The sequence below is a fragment of the Thamnophis sirtalis genome, unplaced genomic scaffold, assembly GCF_051295495.1.
Source record: "Thamnophis sirtalis isolate CommonGarterSnake01/CBP01778 unplaced genomic scaffold, rThaSir2_p1.2 scaffold_5, whole genome shotgun sequence".
Classification (NCBI taxonomy): Eukaryota; Metazoa; Chordata; class Lepidosauria; order Squamata; family Natricidae; genus Thamnophis; species Thamnophis sirtalis.
In genome coordinates this window covers 88,025,146-88,050,022 of record NW_028261385.1, presented here as the reverse complement: position 1 = coordinate 88,050,022, position 24,877 = coordinate 88,025,146, and the positions used below count along the sequence as shown (strand labels likewise).

Genomic DNA, 24,877 nt, shown 5'->3' with positions numbered 1-24,877 from the left:
GCAAACGGGCCCATTTCTGGCCTCCGGAGAGCCTCTGGAGCCTGAGGGTTTTTGCCCTCCCAGAGGCTCAAGAAAAACCTCTGGAGCCTGGGGAAAGAGAAACCCACCCACCCCCATCATGGTGCAGGAGGCCAACTAGGCCATGGCCACCATGCCCACGCCCATCCAGCAACCAGGCAGAGAACCCATTGCTGAAATTTTTGAAGCCCACCTCTGGCCATGTGTATATTTGTCATTGTGTGTAACACATCTTTTAAAAAAAGAATATCAAAGCATTGATATCACATGTTATATCAGAATGTGATGACTCAGGAAGTATTCTTTCTATCAACCAGAGCCTAGTGTTTTCACAAACAAATCTGATTTTTATTATTTATGTAAAAGAACTAATTTTAAATAGATATAAAGACATATGAATATCATTGCCCCAGAAGAAATAAGCATAAATATGTCTTCTAGAAAGTTTGATGTAGACAAACTGGAAGTTGCTATTCTAGAGCACAAATTCTCCAGATCATTGTTACCAAATTTCAGGGAGTTTTCAGTAGATCTGAATGCAGGCTCAGGTTCTTCTATCTGTATGGACACGTGATCTGGCTTCTTTCCTAAAACCCTCATATGGTGACATTCATGCTGGGGTTGAAAATTTGTGACTTCACAAGTGGGTAGATTGTCTTTTGAAGGCAATCCAAAAGGAGACACTTTACAGGGTCTCTTTAAATGAAGGGAGGGAGAATATTCTTTACAAGACAAAGTGATGGGATCTTCATATTGACTTTTAGAAGGTAAAGATGAACAGTTGTCCAAGTTCTTTTTGGAATGCAAGAGGCCAAATTTTGGGGGGTTCTTTCTGGATGGTGAAAAAGAGGAGAGTTTTGCTTTGTGGTGCTTTGTGGATGGGTGCTCTTTCAGAGGAACATTTGTAGGATGAGAAACCGAATGGAAAGGCTGCCTGCATGAAGGACATTTTGCCTTGGTTTCCAACAAGTCCTGTATACAAGAAAAGCAGAAGCTGTGCAAACAGGGACTTACATGCAGCATAGTGCCAAAAGCTCTGGAACAGAGAGGGCAGATGCAATTTAGAGACGTATCAGGCGACTTGGTTGTTTGATACAAGTCCTTTGTAGCAATGTTCCCAGGGACCTCCTCGTTTAGTGATACTGGATCAATAAAAGAGAAAAGAGACAATTGAGCATCCATAATCATATGAGTATAGAAATATGATAAATAAACACAAATAAATATATGGAATGGCTTTAAATGAGGTCAGTCTTATTTCCTACTTTACAAAGGTTATTTATTTATATTTGAATTCTATGGGTGCTCATTTAAAAACCCAACTCTGGGCATCTCACAAATACATAAAACCAAATATCATTTTTTAAAAAGCAAACAAAGAAGGAATAAAAACAGAAACTTAGTGCCACGACCCATCTCCTTTGATGGAGCCAAACCAGTATCTTCTGGCCCTGATTTCACTCTATCCAAGTGGTGAAATTCAATTTTTTTTACTACTGGTTCTGTGGGTGTGGCTTGGTGGGCATGGCAGGGGAAGGATACTGCAAAATCTCCATTCTCTCCCTACTCTTGGGCCAGCCAGAGATGGTATTTGCCAGTTCTCCAAACTACTCAAAATTTCTGCTACCGGTTCTCCAGAACCTGTCAGAACCTGCTGAATTTCACCCCTGCCCTATCCTGGTGCTAAGGGAAAGATTCAGCCCTTGATGGCCTTCAGGAAGGTTAGGAGGGTGCAGGCCTGCCAAATATCAAGAGCAATGGCTTTCAAGAGGATAGGGACTATCATAGAAAAGACATGCTTCATTGGTCCTGCTTTTTTTCTTGGGGGTGCTTCAAGTCAGCGTTGACTCCTAGCAACTGCCTGGACAAGTCCTGGCAATATTCTTGGCAAGATTTCAGAAGTATTTTGCCATTGCCTTCTTCCTAGGGCTGAGCAGGAGTGCTGACTCAAGGTCACCCAGCTGGTTTTGTTCCTAAGGTGGGACTAGAACTCAGAGACTCCCAGTTTCTAGCCTGGTGCCTTAATAAGTCCTACTAGGTAACAACATTGAAGGGAAGAACCTGGAGCATGCCTACTCTCCCAAGCAGATATTCTCAGGGGGGAGCATTCCTGTGGACAACCCAAGACATGTAGGGCTTTAAAGGTAATAACCAGTATCTTGAATTGCATTTGCAAGAAAAATGGGAACCTGTGTAGCTTCCTCAATAGGGGTGTAAAATGGGTGGAGTTGGGGCACCCAAAACTGTGCATGCTGCCACCTTCTGAAACAGTAGTCCAGCCAGAATGACCAAGGTATGGGTTTTTTTAAAATTAATTAATTAGTGTTCAACTAAGGACCATGAAGCTGCCCATTAAAGAGTGTTAGCATTTTGGACAGGAGACTAAACAAGGATAGTGGTCAAATGATGCTAGAGGTCTTATTTCTGAACATCTTATATTATTTCTGAATTTGCATGTATAAATACACGTAATTATGAAAATTAATTTCACTCATTCTCTTTAATGTGCTTTATTTCCTTTATTTATTTTGATGACACTTGTTTAAGTTCAATCTTTTAATTATCTGGGTACTCTGTTTTTAATAATATACAGTACATATAGCAAGAAAGGTACTTAATGTATATTTTCCATGCTATACATATTCCTATAACTATTGCTTTCAGTTAAACTGTAAGATCCCCCACTCGGCATATTAAGACTTCCATGTATACAAGGAAAAAAAACAAACACCCTAAATTGGGAGATAAGAAGATTAAAGAAGCAATTTCAGATGGCACTTGGAGAAATACATGACACTCTCGTCCACAATCTGGTGGAGTCCTTAGTCGCTGCCTGGAATACAGCGGCGGCGGGGGCTCTAAACCGGATTGCGCCTTTGCAACCTCTCCAAGGCAGCGGATCCAGGAGGGCCCCTTGGTTCACCGAGGAACTCCAGGAGAGGAAGCGCCAAAAGAGACACCTAGAGCACCGCTGGAGGGCCAGTAAATCTGAGTCAGACCGAGCATTGATGAGAGCCTTTATCAGAGCCTATCTTGTGGCAATACGGGTGGCGAAACGTGCACATTTTGCTGCCCTTATTGCATCTGCTGAATCGCACCCTTGTTTAGAATAACCCGCTCCCTCTTGAAAGGGAGGGATGCGGATGACCCTTTACAAGGTAGAGCTGAGGAATTTGTTCAGTAGTTAACGGATAAAGTTGCTCGGATTCAGACAGAGCTGGACTCCAATTGCACGGTACCAGCCGAAGTACTGGGGGAAGGTCTTGAGCGTATTTCATGGATTGAGTTTCAACTTGTCTCTCCTGAGGAAGTGGACAAGGCCATGGGAGCGGTGAGTGCCTCCACTTGTATACTGGACCCATGCCCCTCCTGGCTGGTCTCAACCAGCAGGGAGGTGACATGCGGCTGAATCCGGACGATTGTTAATACCTCTCTCCAGGAGGGAATTTTCCCACTCCTCCTAAAGGATGCGGTGGTGAGACCCCTCCTGAAGAAACCTTCTCTGGACCCAGCCATTTTGAGCAACTATCGCCCAGTCTCCAACCTGCCCTTTGTAGGGAAGGTTGTTGAGAAAGTGGTGGCCTCTCAACTCCGACGGTCCTTGGATGAAACTGATTATCTGGATTCCTTTCAGTCGGGTTTCAGGCCTGGTTACAGCACGGAAACTGCTTTGGTGGCACTGATCGATGATCTCTGGTGAGCCAGGGATAGGGGTCGCCCCTCTATCCTTGTGCTCCTTGACCCCTCAGCGGCCTTCGATACTATCGACCATGGTATCCTTCTGCGACGGTTGCGAGAGGTGGGAGTGGGAGGCACCGTTCTTCGGTGGTTCTCCTCCTACCTCTCGGACAGGTCGCAGTTGGCATTGGTTGGAGGGCAGATATCGACCCCTAGGCCCCTTAACTATGGGGTGCCGCAGGGTTCGGTCCTGTCCCCCCATCTATTTAACATCTACATGAAGCCGCTGGGTGAGATCATACGCCGGATTAAATACCACCAATATGCGGACAATACGCAGTTGTATCTGTCCGCCCCGTGCCAACTCAGTGAAGCAGTTGAAGTGTTGTGCCAGTGCCTGGAGGCTGTCAGGGTCTGGATGGGCATGAACAAGCTTGCACTCAATCCCAACAAGCAATAGCAATAGCAGTAGACTTATATACCGCTTCATAGGGCTTTCAGCCCTCTCTAAGCGGTTTACAGAGAGTCAGCATATTGCCCCCAACAATCTGGGTCCTCATTTTACCCACCTCGGAAGGATGGAAGGCTGAGTCAACCCTGAGCCGGTGGGATTTGAACCGCTGAACTGCTGATCTAGCAGTAGCCTGCAGTGCTGCATTTAACCACTGCGCCACCTTGACCGAGTGGCTATTGATGTTCCCTCCCAAAGATTGGCCAAGTATTCCATCTCTCAGGCTGGGGGGTGAAATTATACGCCCCTCAGACAGGGTTCGCAATTTGGGAGTCCTCCTGGATCCCCAGCTGACTTTAGAACACCATTTGTCAGCTGTGACCAGGGGGACCTTTGCTCAGGTTCGCCTGGTGCACCAATTGCGACCCAACCTGGATCGGGAGGCCCTTCAGATAGTCACTCATGCCCTTGTGACCTCAAGACTGGATTACTGTAACACGCTCTACATGGGGCTGCCCTTGAAAGTGTTCGAAGACTTCAGCTAGTCCAGAACGCAGCCGCGCAAGTGATTGTGGGTGCACCCAGGTACACCCACGTTACACCTATCCTCCGTGAGCTGCACTGGCTACCCATCAGTCTCCGGACCCGCTTCAAGGTGCTGGTCGTTACTTATAAAGCCCTACATGGCATCAGACCTGGGTACCTGGGAGACTGCCTCCTGCCGATTACCTCCCATAGACTGATCAGATCTCACAGGCTAGGTCTTCTCCGGATTCTATCTGCCAGCCAATGTCAGCTGGCGACTCCCCGGGGGAGAGCCTTCTCTGTTGCAGCTCCAGCCCTTTGGAACGACTTCCCCGTGGAGATCCGGACCCTTACTACTCTCCCGACCTTCCGCAAAGCCACTAAGATCTGGCTGCTCCAGCAGGCCGGGGGGCTGTTGAAATACCCAGCCCCACGGTAACTATGAATGTTGTGTATTTTAAAGTGTTGTTTTGTCTATTTATCCCCTTCCCCTGTTTATTGTAAGCCGCCCGGAGTCCTTCGGGAGTGGGCGGCATACAAGACCAATAAACTACTACTACTACAACTAATTATTTTATTAAGAGCGCAATTTATGCTGATGTCAGACCAGGTGGCTACTAATTTGTTATATGCAAAACATAATACTTTTTGTAATGCAAACAAATCTGGTAGATGGTTAGCATATCTGATTAGGAAGAAACAGAAATCTCGCAATATATCGAAATTACATTATAAAGGGAAGGAAGTGTATCAATGGATGAGATTCAAAAGGACTTTTGTAAATTTTTCACAGGATTGTACAGGAAGGACAAAATACAAGGTTTAGATATAGATAGATACCTGGATAAAGAAAAAATACCCATAGTTAAAGACGAGCAGAGGGAGAGATTGAATCAACCAATAACTTCGGGGGAAATTCTCCAGGTAATTAAACAGCTAAAGGTAGGGAAAGCACTGGGTACAGACGGTTTGACATCGGCTTACTACAAAAATTTACAATTAGAAATGGTAGAACCCCTTAAGGAACTATTTAACAAGATCCAAATGGAAGGGAAGGTACCCCCATCTTGGAAGAGAGCCTTCATATCCCTGATACCTAAAGAAGATCAAGATCTTAGTCAACCAAAAAATTACAGACCTGTATCATTACTTAACATAGATTATAAAATTTTCACTAAAATACTAGCGAATAGGTTAATGTTGGTTATTCAGCAATTGATTCATAGTGATCAAACCAGTTTTATACAAGGGGGACAAATGAGAAGTAATGTGACAAATGGTTAATATACTGGAATACTTGGGAAAGAATAATCAAATCCCTGCAGCGCTTATATTTTTAGATGCCAAGAAAGCCTTTGATCGAGTGAATTGGCAATTTCTAATGAAAATAATGCAAAAAATGCAAATGGGAGAGCATTTTTACAATCAATTAAAGCAATATATCAGGAACAAACAGCACAAATTATAATCAATGGAAGTTTAACAGACTCATTTAAAATCGAGAAAGGTACAAGGCAGGGTTGTCCCCTATCTCTATTACTGTTTATCATAACCCTGGAACTATTGTTGAATAAAATAAGGGGATCAGATGATTTACAGGGAATCAAGATTAGGCACCAAGAATATAGAATATGTGCTTTTGCGGATGATTTGGTTATAACATTAACCCAACCACAGGAATCTAGTAAGGTTTTAATGAATATGATTAATCAATATGGCCAAGTGTCCGGATTTAAAATAAATTTAGGGAAAACAAAGATGCTAGTTAAAAATATGAACACTAAACAAAGGGAAGAATTAAAAGGAATGACAGGATGTGAAATAGTTAAAAAGGTTAAATATCTAGGAGTCTATATCTCAACCTCAAATGGGAAACTATATAAGTATAATTATGAGCCACTATGGCACAGCATACAGACAGAGATGAAAAATTGGGAAAAATTACAATTATCTTTGTTGGGAAGAATAGTGGCAGTGAAAATGAATGTTCTACCTAAATTTTTATTTCTTTTTCAAATGATACCAATACTTAAAAAAGCTGCAAATTTGCTAGAATGGCAGGAGGGCATTAACAAATTTGTTTGGGCAGGGAAGAAGCCGAGATTAAAACTAAAAATAATGCAAGATGTGTGTGAGAGAGGAGGTTTGAAACTGCCAAATTTAAAACTATATTATGAAGCAGTAGTTTTATCAGTAATCAGTGACTGGATTAACTTAACAGATGATAGAATAATTAATATCGAAGGGCATGATTTGGTATATGGTTGGCATGCTTACCTGCTATATGACAAAAAGGTAGATAAGAATTTTAAAAGTCATATTTTAAGGAATGCTCTACTGCGGGTCTGGAAAAAATATCAATACAAACTAAATGACAAGATACCTATGTGGGCAATTCCTAGACACGCAATAGAAAACATAAATATAGTACAAAAACAGGATGTAATTACATACAGACAGCTTCTCACCTTAGAAGGAGGCGTATTACAATTAAAACCCTTGAATGTACTAAAAGAGGAAAAGGTAATTCAAACATGGTTTCAGTATGGGCAGTTACAGGCCAGATGGATAAAAGATCAAAAAATGGGTTTTATGCAAAATGAGGATAATTTATTAAAACAAATTAGGGATCAAAGTCCAATGCATATAAAGATATTATATAACGTATTAATAGAAATGGATTCAGAAACAGAATTAGTTAAAGACTGTATGATAAAGTGGGCACAAAATTTTGAAGAACCAATAATGTTGGATACATGGGAAAAGATATGGGTAAGAAATGTAAAATTTACACAAGCCCAAAATTTGAGAGAAAACTTTTACAAGATGTTTTATAGATGGCATTTAGATCCTAAAAAACTGGCCTGTATGTATCCGAATTTACAACCTAAATGCTGGAGATGTGAATGTCTCGATGCTACATATTATCATATATGGTGGACTTGTAAAAAGGTAAAAACATTTTGGATAAAAATATGGTGGATTATGCAAAATGTTCTTTAAAAAAGGATAAAGTTTACCCCTCAGTTATTCTTGTTAGGTATAATTACTGATTGTACAGTTATAGAGATTAACTTGATTTTGCATTTAATAACGGCAGCAAGACTGTTGGTGGCGCAATACTGGAAGAAGGAAGATTTGTCTACTATTCAAGAATGGACATTAAAAGTAATAAACCTAGCAGAGATGGCTAAAATATCAGCATAACTCAAGGATCACTCAAATGAGAGATATAAACTGGAGTGGAGAAGATGGATTGACTATACTCAAAATAAATATGGGACTAAGAAATTCCAGATAGTTTATGACTGAAGAAACAAGGAATGATATAATCTGTTTAGAGTTAGCTAGCAAAGAGGAGTTAAAGCTCAAATGAAAGATGACACTAACTTTTTTAAAGTTTATTTTAGAACATCTTTGTTAAAGATTTATACCCTGTATTGGTTCTGGGAAGTCGGGGAGGGGGGGAAGGTTGGGGGGGTGGGGTTTGGGTGGGGAGGGCGGGGGGGAGGTAAACATTTGTAAAAGGTTTTTTTCTAAAATTTTCAATTAAAAAAAAAAGAAAAAAAAACAATTAAACACCCTAAATTGGGAGTTGGGGGTGGGCGAGGAGAAATCAGAGAGTGAAAAAAAACATGAAGAAAAAACACAAAATAATATTCAGTAAAGTTTTCTTTTCATTACTCATATGTTTATGTAGCTTAATTATTCTTTACATTTGTTTTACATACTTAGATTTCTTTTTAAATGAACCTTTTAAAAAAAAAAATCAGAAACTTGCAGTTGACAGCAACAGAATTGCTTGGGGTAAAGGAGAGAGGAATAAAAAAAAAATCTTTAAATTTCCAGTCAATGTATTCATAAAATGAAACTTGTAAAATTTCTTTTATATACTTAGATTTCTGTATGTTACTGAAACCTTTTTTTAAAAAAAGCAGAAACTTGCAATCAAAGGCAATAGAGCTTCTTGGGGTGAAGGAGAGAAGAATCAAAACTGTTGAAATTTCTGATAATTTTATCCATAAAATGAAACTTGAAGAATACCCCTGAAACATCTTAAGGAAATGGGGGATATCTGATAGTAAAATCTTCCCCAAACACTGCAGGTTATTTTTAAAAAAATGAAGTTTAAATCTAGATGGAATTGAACCCTGTGAGCTACTATTGGGAAAAATGTACCATTCAGCTTTAAAATCAGTAAGTAAACAATTACAACCAACAAAAAAAAAACATTTCAGTTACCTCTGGAAATACCTGGCCAAGAAGGATAGATAGGCATTTTAAAGAAGGGGGTCAGAGAGGAGCAACCATGCAATAGAGAGAGAGAGAAATTTCAAATGTTCCAGGACTGTTTCAGTTAGTGGGCATTTCAACTGTCACTCCAGTAGAATCCTCAACATTTTTGTTCATCCCTGCTACATGGCCATGTCAGAGATCCTTAAAAATTCCCCTATCCAGCACTCTTTTAAAGCCATGTAGCTTTTCCTCTTCAAACTGGAGTCCTGCTTACTGCCACATCCAAGCTGTCGTGCTACATTAACAGTTCAGAAAAAGATCACTCTTTTATTAGAAAGTTGAGTGAATTCTCTTCGGATGGGCTTTTGAATGAGAAAAGAAAGGATATGTTGAAAGGCAATATTAGGATCTAATAAGCATTGTTCAGTTTTGCTTAGCATGAGCAGGCTGGTTAAGGGTATACTTAATAATAGGTATTATTAAGTTTAATCTCAGAAATTCAATAGACAATTAATAATAACTGGTCAACATCTTTTCTTGGGAAAAACCATAGAGTACCTTAGATATAGATACAAGGCAGCACATGAATCACTGCAATTGTTAAATTAGTCACACGGTTGTAAAGTGAAACTGGCTCCCCCGTTGAATTTTCCTTTTCAGATGATCACGTGACTCCAGGACACTGCAACCGCCTTAAATGTGAGTCAATTGTCAAGCATCCAAATGAAAATCATGTGACCATGGGGATGCTGCAAAAGTCATGTGTGAAAAATGGTCATAAGTCACTTTTTTCAGTGGGAACGGTCACTAAACAACTCTTGTAAGTCGAGGACTACCTAATCCAAACTCAATGCAGACTTCAAAACAGAAAAGCAGACTTTGCACATTTATGTGAATTTATATTCATATGAACAGCTTGCCTCCAGAAGTTGTGAAAGCCCCAACACTGGAAGCCTTTAAGAAGATGTTGGATAGCCATCTGTCTGAAATGGTATGGGGTTTCCTGCCTAGGCAGGGCGTGGGACTAGAAAACCTCCAAGGTCCCTTCCAACTCTGCTGTTGTATTATTCTTGCCTGCTTCCAGGAAAAAAAAATGACCAATTTTAGAAAGTTATATGTAACACAAATTATATTTACACGATTAGGATAGGTTTCTGTGCATATAAAGCAGAGGAGAAAATGTTCATAGGTTCAGCTGTAGAAGCAGGTTAGTGTCCACTATATAAACTGAGTTATGTTTTGTAAATTGTCCATACCTTCAATGCTCATCCATTCTCTCAAATATCTTCTTTGAATTTTGTACAGATGGTTCTCAACATACGACCATAACGGGGAACAGAATTTCAATTGCTAAACAAAGTGGCTGTTAAGTGAGTCATGCCCCAATTTTACAACCATTTTTGCTGCAGTTGTTAAGCAAATCACTATAGTTAAGTGAAACAGATGGTTGTTAAGCGAATCTGGCTTTCTCCATCAATTTTGCTTCTCAGAAGCCAGTTGCAGATGGTAATCACATTACTCAAGGAGGCTGCAAACTTTGTAAACACATGGCAATTGCCAAGTGCCTGAATTCTGATCACATGGTCATGGGGATGAGGTGTGAGGACCATTGTGACTTTGAACTGTCACTAAATGAGTGTTGTAAGTTGAGGACTACCACTAGGCAGGGTATTCAAAATTCCTTTTTGGACCAGCATGGTACATATGATATTGATATGTGTAGAAACTCAGAAAAAAACCCCTTTCATATTTTGTTCATCTTCATTCTTAAGAAAACCTGCTGGAAAAAGTGACTTATGACTATTTTTCACACTTATGACCAGAGGTGGTATTCAGCAGATTCTGACCAGTTTTGGAGAACTGGTAGCGGAAATTTAGAGTAGTTCGGAGAACCAGTAAATACTACCTTTGACTGGCCCCACCCCAGGGGTGGGTTTCAGCTGGTTCTAACCAGTATGCTAGAACCCGTTTGTGAAATTGAATGTACATTTTAGAACCCATTTATCCGGTGGCACAGAACCGGAACGCTCCCTCCTGCCTGCCCCCCCTCGCTCGCTCCCCCTGCCCGACACGATCTCCTTGCATTCTCCGTCTGCCTCATTCACTCGTTCGGGTAGCAGAGAACGAAAGGAGATCGCATAGTCGAGGGCAAAGGAGCCTGCAGCCTCCTTCATTCAAATGTTTGGGCAGGGGGGTGGGAGCTTTCTCGCACGCCTTCTTTCTTTCTCTGAAGGTGTGCGAGAAAGCCCCCCCCCCCTCATTGCCTGAACATGTGAATGAAGGAGGCTGCAGACTCCTTTGCCCTCGCCTATCTCTTTTTGTTCTCTGCTGCCAGAACACGTGAATGAGACAGACGAAGCCTCCCATGAATGCACTTCTGCCTGCCTTGCAGCTGCTGTTAAAAGATGAAGGAAGCCAAGAAAATTGGGCAACTTTCAAATGTGAGCAAAAATTGCTATGCGCAAATGTGAGAAAACCTGGGGTCGTGAACAGTGATTTCTGTTACCGATGAAAAATTGAGGTGCTACCCCAAATTCACAGCTTTTAAGATTCCCCTTCAAGAACAGCTTTGCAGTGCAAAAGGAAATTCCCCACTCTCCACCCTGCGAGAAAGACCCAGCATCTTTTCCCAACCGAAAAGAAATTACAACCCAATGAGGGGATTCCCAAAGAGGGGAAAAGTTTTTGTTTACCCTCACCACGATCCGTGCAAATCCGCAAGGAATCGCACAGAGGGAAGGCAAGAAGCACAAAGGCTCCACTCCCACCCAGTCACAAGACCGCCGAGCCATTCCCACAAAACAGGCTACACCTACAGAAGAGGTTCTAAAATTTTTGAAACCCACCACTGCCCCACCCCCAACTATTCTCTGCCTCCCGAGTCCCAGCTGATCAGGAGGAAATGGGGATTTTGCAGTAACCTTCCCCTAGAGTGGGGTGGGAATGAAGGTTTTACAGTATCCTTCCCCTGCCACGCCCACCAAGCCATGTCATGCTCACCAAACCATGCCCACAGAACAGGTAGCAGAACAGGTAGTTTTTGAATCCCACCACTGCTTATGACCTTTGCAGCATCCCCAAATCACGTGATTTTCATTTGGATGCTTGACAACTGACTCACATTTAAGACGGTTGCAGTGTCCTGGAGTCACGTGATCATCTCTTGCGACCTTCTTAACAAATGTGGCAAGAAAAGTTGTAAAATGAGGCAAAACTCAATTAACAGATTTCTCACTTATCAACATAAATTCTAGGCTCAATTGTGGTCGTAAGTCAAGGACTACCTGTAGTTGATAGGAAAGCTGCATAAAATTCTCCTCTAAGTACTGTATGCTATATTTCTCAAGATAAATTAGCTGTAACCCCTGAAATCTGGCAGCAAGCTCCAGGCACCTTACTTTGTGCCACTAGGGAAGTTGTGGGCTGGCCTAATCCATCTTGCTTTAAAGAACTACCCTGATAAAGGTTGGGAGGTACACTGGAGTTTGTCAATCCCCATTGAGTAATGTAGGGAGTGTTGGACAGTAGCAGACTCAGTGGTGCCACCCTTCCTAACAGGCAATTGTCAAAAAGCCAAAGTATTCTGGGAGGGGCATCTTAGGGTGGTTATGAGTGTGAGTCTGTAATCTACACTCATTGTTTCAACTGATCACTTTTGAAATCAGGGTTGAAATATTTCCCACACCTATTTTTACATGTTGAACTGCCATTGTTTAATCTCCAGGAACATTTTATCAGGTTACAAGTATACACTTTACTAGACAGATGTGTTTATCAATTTGTTGGTTGAATAACTGGTAGGACTATGACTTAACACAGAATGAAACAAGGAAAATCTTTCTTTCTAAGCAATGGCTTAGCTCCAAAGTCTTGCTTGTGTGTGTAATTTTATTTAAATGTAGTTTTAAATAAATATTTAAATAAATATTCTGTCAATAGTTTTAAATAAACTATAGACATCATCATCATCATCATCAAACAGTGATACCCATTGTCATCGGGACACTTGGCACCATGTCCAAGCATTTTATAAAACACATTAAGAAATTGCAGCTTCCTGCAATAACACCAGCGGAACTGCAAAAAACTGCGCTACTCGGAGCACTGTACATCTTAAGAAGGTACTTGGTTGATACCTAGGATGCTGGCAGCAACCTGTATCAACCATTAGCACCAGTCAATGGCATTTGTGATGTATTTTTGAATATTCAGTTGACTAAGTTTCATGTTTAATGAATAAAGTATAACAACAACAACAACAACAACAACAACAAAACATCTTAAAGATTCAATAGCTAACAGATTGGAGAAAATGCAAGATATTCTATTTTTAAAATAACAATCACAAGCATTTTTATTTTTGCTTGTGGCAAAATGTAAGCATTTAAGATGAGGGAGTGGGATTACAATTTAATCCAATTCTTTATTTTAGAGTAGGTTATGATTTTGGGATATCTTGCTGCCCTAGGTCAAGAGCCTATTGTTACTGATTTTCTGAAGGAATATAGGATGATCCTTTTCATTACATGTATGAAGTCCTTAGTGGCCATTTACATATTATAAGAGTCCTGATAGCAGCCATAGATAGACCAAAATGAGGAGGACACTCTTGTTAATATAAGGAAAGAGGTACCCATATGAAAGGAAGAGACTTGTTCCCTTCATCTTATTCTGCAGTTTATCATTTAAAACATGTGTAGCGCTACCCTGAAAGGACTGCTGGAGTCCGGGTTCTCCTGGCCCTCTTGATATAGCCACAGGTCTACACTGGTCCCTCGCTCAGGCACCTCTACTGGCCTGGGTCATGTAGTGTCATAGTGATCAGTGTCCTCTCAGCAGGCAGGTCATATGGTGGGGTGATGGCCAGCGGGTCATGTGATGAGATGGTATTCATGTGGCTGGTCAGCCCTTCTTCCTTCCTTCCTTTCGTTCTCTCTCCTCTCTCTTGAATTGCCCGCTGAGCTCTCCTTCCACTGCTTCTTCATGGATTCCTCTGCTTGCTCTACAGAAGCCTCCTGTATGCTATCTCCTTCTCTCCCTCAGGTTTGCCCCACAGAAGCCCTTCCTATCCTATCCCACTTGCCCCCCCCAAAAGCCCTTCCTCATACTTGCCCCACAGAAGCCCCTCCCTATCCTATCCCACTTCTCTCCCTCTGGCTTGCCCCACAGAATCCCCCCTCCTTTTTTTTCAACCAACCCCTCCTTTTTCCTCTTCCACTTCACTTGTCTCCTCCTCTTCCCGCCAAAAAAAACCCCTTCTCCTGCTATTTCTCTCCCCCCCCCCCCGGGTACGTACACATGTTTTACCTAGCCTAATTTTTGAAGCTAGTGTAACTGGGATGGTTAAAATCAGAAAGGAGGGTCAGTTTTTCACACTCTTCTTGTATTTTCTATTGTATGTAAAGCATTAAAAGAAAAGCTTCTTATTTGAGTGGAGCAAAAAACCCAATAATGAATAGGCAATTATGTCAGCATATCTGGTTTGGACCTAATGAGTAGCTTGCCGGTTTACAAATCCAGCACCGAATGATTCAAGGGTTTTAAGTACAGCAGCCGACAACTAATAGTTATCAGTCCACTGGACAAGAAAGAAACTTACAAAAGAGAAAGCATCCCCAGCAAAGCTACATGAGAACAAATTCTTCCACGGTTACATGAAAGCAGCCTCATACCAAATTAGTCCATAATTAAATTGAGAAAGATAAAAATTGCCTGTCCCACTCAAAAAAACCAGCATGGCCGGTAGTCCATTACACCATGGTGTGGGAGAAAGGTGCACAAATATGATCCTTTGTTTTATTATGTTAAGGCTTATATTTGATACACATCCATTACTGAAATTTTTATTATAGCTTACTTAATTTAGGGTCAATAAATCTAGTTGTCAGAGAATGGGTGTCCTTTCAGCTTCTTTCCTAGCCAGTTGGGAGAAGTATGACAGCTAGTAGTTTTGACCCCACCACAGAGAATTTATTCTTGTTTTTAGCTTTCCAAAGAAAAGAAAAAATTTGTACATTAAAATAAAATAAAAATTACTTGAAAAAGGAGAACCATTTTTTGAGGCACTTTTGCATTAGAAATTTAGAATTATAAACACAAAGACGTTCTTAGACTTACTGTGCCTGTAAAATAGGAATAATATTGACCTGTCTCCTGGCTTGTTCATAGATTAAATCTGTTTAGTAAATAATTCATATATTGATTCAGGTAGAGAATGGAATATGGCATATCTCTTCAATGTTAAAATAATTGAATAAATTATATAAATGTGGGAAATCTATTCCTCCGTTGGGGAAAAAATGTATATTGAATTAATTACTGAGCTATCCCTGGCAAGAGACAAGAAATTCTTTGGAAAATAGTAATCATGCTAGTTCATTGGAAACATATTGTTCATTGGGGAAGCTTAACACCAAAGAAAATGGATCATTCAAAAAAGAAAAAGAGGGAAAAATATAAAAACAAATGCCTGGGGAACAAATGCATACTATGTGTTTATTTCCTTGGACTTCTTATATTGATCAGAAGCATATTCTCTTATCTAACATGTTCACTTAATCGAACTGAACAGAAATGAGATTCAGTTAGCATTTGTTAATGCCACTATATGAAAGATGTCTCAACTGATATAAAGAAGAGAAGCAATACAAGGTTAGGGAGAGACTGAGTCTTAAATTAAAGCCTGCTATATGAATACAGGTAGTCCTTGACTTACAACAGTTCATTTAGTGGCCATTCAAAGTTACATCATCACTGAAAAAAGTGACTTATGACCGTTTTTCACACTTATGACCATCGCAGCATCCCCATGGCCATGTGATTTACATTCAGATGCTTGACAACTGGTTCATATTTATGACGGTTGCATTGTCCCAGGATCACGTGATCTCCTTTTGCGATCTTCTGACAAGTAAAGTCAATGAGGAAACCAGATCCATGTAACAACTCTGTTGCTAATTTAACAACTGCAGAGATTCACTTAACAAATGTGGCGAGAAAAATAAAATGGGACAAAACTCACTTAACCAATTTTTTACTCAGCAACATAAATTCTGGGGTCAGTTGTGATCATAAGTTGAGGACTACCTGTACTGTTTAGATGAGATGGCTAAATATTGATGTCTAAATGCTACAGGAATATATTAATTGACCAGAAATTACAGGAAACCATACAATAAAATAAATTACAAGTATTTTAGTAGGTCTGCATATAAGTCAAAGGTATCCATTTTTATTAACATTCATCATATTTAGGCAAAATTAAAATTGTATTTCTCCCCCTAGAAATTAATTCAGCTTGCATTACAGTATGAACCAATTTCAATATGAACCAATTGAGGCATTGCATTTTATTTTTGATTATACATTGCCAAAAGCACTTATTGAATCTTCAGTACATATGTACCGGTATTTGAATGCATTTACATGTTGATAAAACAATTTTCAGAATTCTATAATGTAGTTCAAATCCCTAAGTTTTTTTTTATGTGAAACTTTTTTTACATACAGAATCTGATTAAATTAGGTAAAATTACATTCCAAAAATGAACAAAGTAAAGGAAAATGCATATAAATATGTGTACAGGTTTAACATGCAAACCACCTAGAAATGAGAGGAAAAAATCAACTTGATAGATTAAGTATATCTTTTTTCCAGAACAGCATAAAAGAAAGAATGTAAGCATCCAGTAATCTGGAGATTAATGAAGATATAGATGAGTGTTGAGTAGGATTCCTCATTTCATTAACTGCCAGTGTGATATGATGTATTTATGCTTCTTACTTAATGAAGCTACATTTCCACAGCAAGGACGGTATCCTGCTTGATTAGAAACTGATGAAATCTGTTTGCTCCCCCAAATTATCTTCCTCCAGCATTGCTATCGAATACATATGAGATACAATCTAAGCATTTCAATCTTGGTTGAATACAAAAATACCCTTTGAATATTTTATCACATCTGATAAGATTTGATCTTAAGGTTTTCCACTTGGCATCATCATTGAATATTTGATATGGAATGTTGTTAATATCTGACCTCATGATTTATGCTATTGCACTTCTTTTAAGATATTAAGAGGCAGCCTGTACAGTCCCATGTTTTTACTATGGTTGCAGATAGATATACTAACACAGGCAGGTGTTAGGGCAATATAAGAGCAAGATATGTTGTGGATGTATTATGTGGGTGTGTGGGTGTGTTGAATATTTATTTACTTATTTATCTACCCATCTCCATCAAAAAGGAAGTCTGGGTGAAGTACAATATAAATAACCAATAAGTAAAACAATGTAGAAAAATTAACATTAAAATAAAAAATAAATTAGCTTTTTTTAAAAAAAATTATAGAATAATGACAATTAGACATCAAAAGGGGGGAGATCCTAAAATGGTCATTTAATGTTGGATTATTACAGGCATGGGGTGTGTGTTTCTCAACCCCATAATTGTGTGGGGTGGGTGTACCCACCCACCCCATGCAAGGCTGCAGACCAAGCTTTGATGCCTTTGTGGAAGGCCAAGAGATTGGGGTCTTTCCTCACCTCTGGGAGCAGAATGTTCCACAAAGCAGGACTGACAGCCGAAAAGACTCTCTTCTTAGACTCCCACCAGTCAAAAATCTTTGACTAACGGGGTCTGTAGCGTATCTTCTCAGCCTGACTGAGTGAGACAGGCTGAGATTCAGTGAAGCTGAATGTGCCGAGGTGGGGCAGTGGTTAGAGTGCAGCACTGCAGGCTACTTCAGCTGACTGCAGTTCTGCAGTTCGGCTGTTCAAATCTCACCGGCTCAAGGTTGACTCAGCCTTCCATCCTTCCGAGGTGGGTAAAATGAGGACCCGGATTGTTGGGGGCAATATGCTGACTCTGTAAACCGCTTAGAGAGGGCTGAAAGCCCTAGGAAGTGGTATATAAGTCTAACTGCTATTGCTATTGCTATTGCTAAGCTAGTTCTGAATATTTTTGGGAGAGGCAGGGTTATTTTCCAGGAATTTAGCAAACAGAATAGAATGTAAATAGAATATAATTCTTTATTGGCCAAGTGTGATTGGACACATAAGGAATTTTTTTTTGGTGTATATGCTCTCAGTGTACATAAGAGAATAGAATACATTCATCAAGAATAAAAAGATACAACACTTAGTGATAGTCAAGGTTACTAATAAGCTATCAACTCGTATTAGGAAACAAAAACAATATTAATTGAAAGATACAAGCAACATGGTTGTAGTAATAAGTTGGAAGAGATACATGCTAGTAAGGAAGAGAAGAATAATAGTAATACAGTCTTAGTAAATTATTTGACTGTTGTGGGAATTAGTTTTTAAGCAGAGTGATGGCATTCGGGGAAAAACTCGTTGTGTCTAGTTGTTCTGGTGTGCAGTGCCCTATAGCGTTGTTTTGAGGGTAGAAGTTGAAACAATTTATGTCCAGGATGTGAGGGGTCTGTAGATATTTTCACAGCCCCCTTTTTGACTCATGCAGTATACAGGTCCTCAGTGGAAGGCAGGTTGGTAGCAATTGTTTTTTCTGCAGTTCTAATTATCCGGTTGAAGTCTGTGTTTGTCTTGTTTGTTTGTAGAGCCAAACCAGACAGTTATGGAGGCGCAGATGACAGACTCAAGAATTCCTCTGTAGAATTTAAATTGGAGTTCCCTGGATTTTCCCAGTTGGAGTCTGAAGACAAAGAATGAAAATACCCAATACCTGTACATTTGAGCTGGTATTTTGAACTACCTTTTCCCCATGCTTGGAGTATATAAGTACAAGTTTAGAATCTGTTTTAGAACAATCTCTCCTTCAAAGCTATTTCTGATGTTATGCTTTCTCTTACAAAACTCTCTTATATTATACTTTCTCTTACAACTTATGGAGCTGGTTGTATGATGTTGCAGCAATCGTGTGAAGGGATAGTCAGTCAATCCTTATAAATTCAAATGAGGTGTGGCTGAAACAGGCATATGGTGAAACAGTTTTTGTCAATCCTCTTGGAGTTTTATTGGAGAAAGACCATCTCCTAAGGGGCCCAAGCAGCAATATCTGTTTAGTGCTAGTAATTGACAACAGACAGAAACCCAACCCTGGCCTCTTTTGAACGTCTATAACAGGTCAAAAGAGAAAAGGAAACAGAATGATAGATGCCATATGGCTTTACCCTGAAAACCCAACTAAACCTTGGTTGCTGTTGAATGCAACCCATTCAAATTCCATTTACATCATAAATTGTTTATTGCCATTACTACTACACTTATTACCTGCTTTATGTATTAGACACAACTGCATTATGCTATTATTTAAAGTACATAGAGGGAGGTGATATCACAATGAGTAAGAACGTAATAAACTATTCAAAACCAAATCCTGCTAGGTACCTCTGAATACAACTGGGTATGCTATCAACGCCTAAAATGATCCTATACATTCAACAGTGTCTATATCTTTGCTCTTGCATTGACAGCATTATCTTTGTGCAAGTGTGCATAATGGGTTATTAAAATATTAAATATTCCTGATTTAGTCCTCCAAAATTGTATGCATGAACAATGCAGTGAAAACTTTACCATAATCACTGAATTAATAGCACAATAATGTACCTTTAGTATTAATAGTACAATAAATAAGTAGTATTTTAAGTATGGAATGTATAGGATAAGAACCTTCTTTTGAGAATGGCCCACTACATCATTTCTTTTGTATAAGTATAATCTTTATTGTCACTGTACTTAAATACAACGAAATTGATTATGATCTGGTCTTCCAAAATTTAATAAAATGGTAATCTTTCACAATTGTTAACCTAGGCAAGAAAAAAAAGGAACGATGATGCTTTTTAATAGGTCATTTGCATGTAGCCAGAAATTAACTGAGTTACCCGGCTTGGGGCTTGGGGGGGGGGGACTCTAAACATTGCATTTTACGCTGGAAATACATTTTAAAAATAAATGTTCATTGTAATAAAACATTGGATTAAAAGATACGAAAATGTTCACCCAAACAAAATTTTCTGCACTAACTGTAAAAAATATTTTTATTGATTCATTAATCAGATTCTTGTTGATCTGAGAAGGCAGTTGTGAATCAAATCAGTACTGAAAAGTGTATGAATAAAGGAGTTCTTAGTTTGTACAAATTATGAAGAACAAATTTTTAAGGATTTAGAGCGGGCGGATCACTAAACTAAATAAAGGACACCATATTGGTACTGAAAACAGTATGGAGATTTCATGTCACAAAACAACTGTGGGACTAAGCCAGCTTTTAATGACCCCAAATGCTTGCTTGCCTGCCTGCCTGCCTGCCTTTCCCCCCCCCTAACAGAGTGAGTAAGAATGAACAAAGAATTGGCTTGTTCCCAATTGTGACAGAAGCCAGTCCTGGAAGCTTAAATCTTTTCAGAATTACTGAAAAAATAAAAACTCCAGTCTCCTGCTTTCTGTTTCCTAAGACAAACTGTCCAGAGCTGCTAATTATGCACTTCCAAACTGCCTCTTTTAAAAGAAATACCTGTTTTGGGGTGAGTTGTTTTCCCTCTAGATGTTTCAATTGCTTTATCTATTTTTCATGTTACTTTTTCCCCTTTTCTCCCCCCACCCCCCAAGTGGAGGTTTATTAAAAAAAAAAAAAAGTTTCAAACATGTTGTTTCCAGATGTAGGCCCCAAGTGCCCTGTCAAAGCTTCCTGTCCTGTTGAGTTCAGAGCAGATGGAATTACACAAGGTTTGGCTGACAAAATCCAATGTTCCATCTCCTTAATTAAACCCTGGGATGAAGAGAATTTGCCCTGTTTCTGGCAAGATTATTCTTCACTCCTGTCCCCAACATTGTAAACGAACAACTCATTTAAAAAACCCAACATCCCTAGTGATGAGCTGTCTAAAACCAGCATTTTCTCTTCAACATTTATATTGCTGACCTCCTAATTAACTTGGCAGTTTTTCAGAATCACCACCAAGGAGGTGGAGACCAACTATTTGTGAATATCCCCTTTGTGAGTAAAGGATATTATCTAAGTGTTATTAAACATTTTAAAGAGAAGATGTAAGCGAACAAAAACTAATATAGAGTAAACAAAGAAAAAGTCAAAGGTGCCGAAAAAAAGTTAAAAAGAAATAAAAGCTGCTTCTGATTTTCTTTGCAGAAAATACAAGGGTGATTACAAAGTTATCTCTTATTCTATGGGTATAAACAGAAACACTTATTTTGTTTTATTATCTCATTTTTTTCTAATTATGAACACCAGAATTCATTAATGCACCACCACCCCGTTCCATGCAAAAGTCAGTCATAAATGTAGATATTATCTTTTTTCTAACCAAAGAAGTTAATTTAGTTATCTCTGCCAGTTCCATCATTTCCACCCACCATTTCTGCATTGTGGGTATGTTGAACCTCTTCACCTTTGAACATATTATAATCTTGCTGCAGTTGTCATGTAAAGACAGTGTACATGGCATTCTTCTGTCTGTCCATTAGTTGCAAAAGAAGAGCCTCTGCTTTCAATTATTCTTTAGTATTTAGAAATCTTCTGAATTAAGGCATGTATTTGTTTCAAAAAATTTGGGATTTTTTATATATCCCACTGAACATGATAAAATGCCCCCTTATATTGTTCATATTTCCAACATAAATTTGGAGTGAGTAAAGGATATGTTCTTGGATTTTGATATGTGGTATGTGACTGTGCCTTTCATTATTTTAACAAGAAGAAACTAGCAACAATTCTCCACCCCAACCAAGTCTTATTTGGAAAACATTTTTTTAATATGGTAGGCATGCACATTTTGTGTGGCCAAAATTAATGTAGGAAAAATTAGGGAGAGGATACAGAATTGAAGCCATCAACATTCAACATAGAACAGCCTGATCTATTTTGGCCTCTAAAGTAGGATGAATTAGTAAATTGACTAGAGATATGCATTCATTCTGGAACAAATGAATCAAATACAGATGACTGAAATAATTTTTTTATTTGTGCTGAAATAAAGTGACCACAGTTCCAAATATGTATTGCTTATTCTTTACTCATTCAGAGATATTCTCAATGGAATTGAGATTTAAATACACTTTATAATAGAAAATAGAAAATGGGTATTTAAATTGACAATAGATTATATTGAATACAACCATTCCATTTAAATCTCTTGGAAATTTAATACTAGATTGGCTCTTAATGTTGCAAAGTTAACAGATCTGGCCGTTTTGTTGCATGCTGCCTTGGTAGTTTATTTGATTCCTTCACTAAAAGCAATGGGCAATAGAAGCAAATGGAAATTATTGAAAAGAATTGAATGAGTTTTCTCACCCTGATGACACCTCTGCTGTTCTCTGATGTTTTGGGACTAAAATTCCTGGAATTCTGAAGTCCCAGTGCAACTACAGGGCGACTATTGAGAAGGGCTGAACTGAATAATAAATGTAATTTTTAATAGGAGGACAAGCCCATTCTGAATAATAAAAATGAACACAGTAATTAATGGTTTTTTTCCTCTTATAAATTCAAATGGATCGATATTATAAAAGAGCATATTAGCAAAGATAATCAGGAATGGTAACTCTCCGTGTGCATTTTGAGATAACTGACAGATACAAATCAAACACATCCAGCAGCATTTGCTGTCTGGAAAAGCAGTTATGTTGCATTGGTGGGCCGTTACATGCCTATGTACAAGAGTCAGGTTTCTCTACTCCTAAATCTTAGATGTTCAGGGATCTGAGCAAAACTATTTCAAAAGTGCTGGCAACACCAGGAGTATAATTCAGAAGATATCTAGACACTACTTTTTCTAAGCAGAAGCTGTTGGGGTTGTATAATGTCCACATCTATTTGTTGTGAAAATTCCTCTTACACTTCATCAAGTCCCAGACATATCACTCGAAAAAGTTCAGCGGCCTAAAACCACAAAAAAAGCCTTTCCAGAGAGTTGAGCCTGCATAAAAGAAAAGGAACGCTGTCTGCCTCCTAAACTATACAGGTAAATCTTGTTTAACAACCACAATTGGGACCAGCAGTTTGGTCATTAAGCAAAGCAGTTGTGCTGATGATCTTACTTCAGGATTCCTCTGCTTTACAGATCTGTGAAGTTATAAATGTGAGGGGTTGATCACAGTTTCTTTTTCATTACTGTTGAAATTGCAAACAGTTGCTAAGTGATGCAGTTGCTAACAGAGAACTGCTTACATCTAAGGCTTGTCACTGTAGTTTTCCTTGTGAAATTTGACAAGGCCTAGCTCAGGATCGATACTTCTGAACAGCCCCTGAGCCTTTTCTAGAAGACTGTTTGTCGTCCTGTCCCTCCCACTGTGAATACAGAAACGAGGCCTGGTGCCAGAGAAAGATGATAGAAGAAGCCGCATGCCAGAAGGCTGAAGAAGCTGTTGGAAGACATGTCCTTCTGGGTTCAGTTCCAAGCAGGGATGTTCAGTCAGGAAAGGCAGGGGAGGCAGGGCCTCACCACTGTCATCATGAAAAGAAAAACAAATGTAAAAGGAAAAAGACTAAGGTAGTTGCTGACAGAGTCACAGTGGATGACTCTGCTTAGTGCTTAACTGCAGGAGGAGGCGAGAGAACCACGTGCCTCCTTTACTCTAATTTTATGATCACTTGAGCAGAGTTAAGCAAGGGTTAAAAGGCGAAAAATTCCTTATGCAAAGGAGGTATGTGGTTCCCTTGCCTCCTGTAGAGTGCATTTTTAGAGGCTTTTTAGAATTCTCTGGGAGCAACTAGCTCAGTCTGATCTCAGAGCTTTTGCCTTTCTCCTTTCACATTTTTTTTCTTTTCATGAGGGCAGGCAAGAGCAGAGTTGAAATCCTTTCTGAAACAGCTGGAAAAGGTGCGTGTGTGGGGGGAGGGGGAGGAATTCAAAAAGTTTGATTGCATGCAGAGCCACGTTGCCTTTTCAACACACACACACACACACACATACACACACACACACAGCTGGATAAAAGTATATAAGCCCAGCTTCACTGATTACAAGTTTGAAAAGGCAACGTGGCTCCACCTGCAATCAAAGGCTCGGATCGGATGGCAGCAGGGGAAGGTGGGGTATGGCAGAAGAGCTACTTTCAAGCCATTGGAAAATATATCCAATCCAACTTCTGTGTTTGTGTTTGTTTGAGAGTGAGTGAGTGAGAGAGGGATCCAACTTCTCTGTGTGCATGTGTCTGTTTGAGAGAGGGGGGGGAGGGAGAGAGGGAGGAAGGAGGGAGAGGGAGAAGAAAAAAAATGAAGGAAAACTTATTTTGCAAGGGGGGGAAATGCTGTTGCTTTAAATCAGAACTGAGCATGCCTGGCTGTGGAATTCTGGGAGTTGAAGTCCACAAGTCTAAAAAAAATGCTGCCTCACCAGCCATAAAGCTCACCACACGTCACTGGTTCCAAGTGGGGAGAAAAACACTGGAAAGATGGTGGCTGTTTGGAAAGATGGTTTTAATGGTGGACAGGATCACATGCCTTGAAAATGTTGGGTGAAGAAGTGGTGGTGGGGAGATGCTGAGAGTGCCTGAGTTTTATACCCTCTCTGGGCTTTTGAATTTGAGCTTGTATTCTGATTGGTTGTCAGATTCCCATGGGGCCAGGCAGGGGCAACTCTGTCGGCTGCCCAGAGTCCCAGGCTTGGTTGAGCCTTGCTAGGTGATATAATCCTCCCAGGTGAGATGGGAGGAGGGTTAATCCTACCTTTGTTGAATCTTGGGTGAGGGCATTTACCTATGAATAGACCTAGCTATCTCTTTATCTCTTAAGATAGCTGCTATGGGCTATTGAAGATGGTGGAGGCTATTAAGAGTGAGTCTGTTTACTGCCTAAAACATATTTATCCATTTCTCATCCAGGGAAATTTAATATTCTGCCTTTTTAATATTTCCTAAAATATTTCATTTTTCTAGGAGAGGAATGGGGTCTAACTTCCTACAAGGCTTCAAGAGAAAAGTACACATGGAATAGGAGGGAACTATAGGAAACCAGCAGA

The 24,877-nt window shown here is 39.6% G+C and overlaps 1 protein-coding gene across 1 annotated transcript; it reads right to left on the bottom strand.

Annotated features, from left to right (window-relative positions):
* Nucleotides 1-232: 232 nt before the first annotated feature.
* Nucleotides 233-1,200, bottom strand: LOC148045458 (uncharacterized). The gene has a single exon (XM_087717014.1). The coding sequence runs from the start codon at nt 1,198-1,200 to the stop codon at nt 370-372; it is 831 nt and encodes a 276-aa protein (XP_087573140.1). The 3' UTR covers nt 233-369.
* Nucleotides 1,201-24,877: the final 23,677 nt, after the last annotated feature.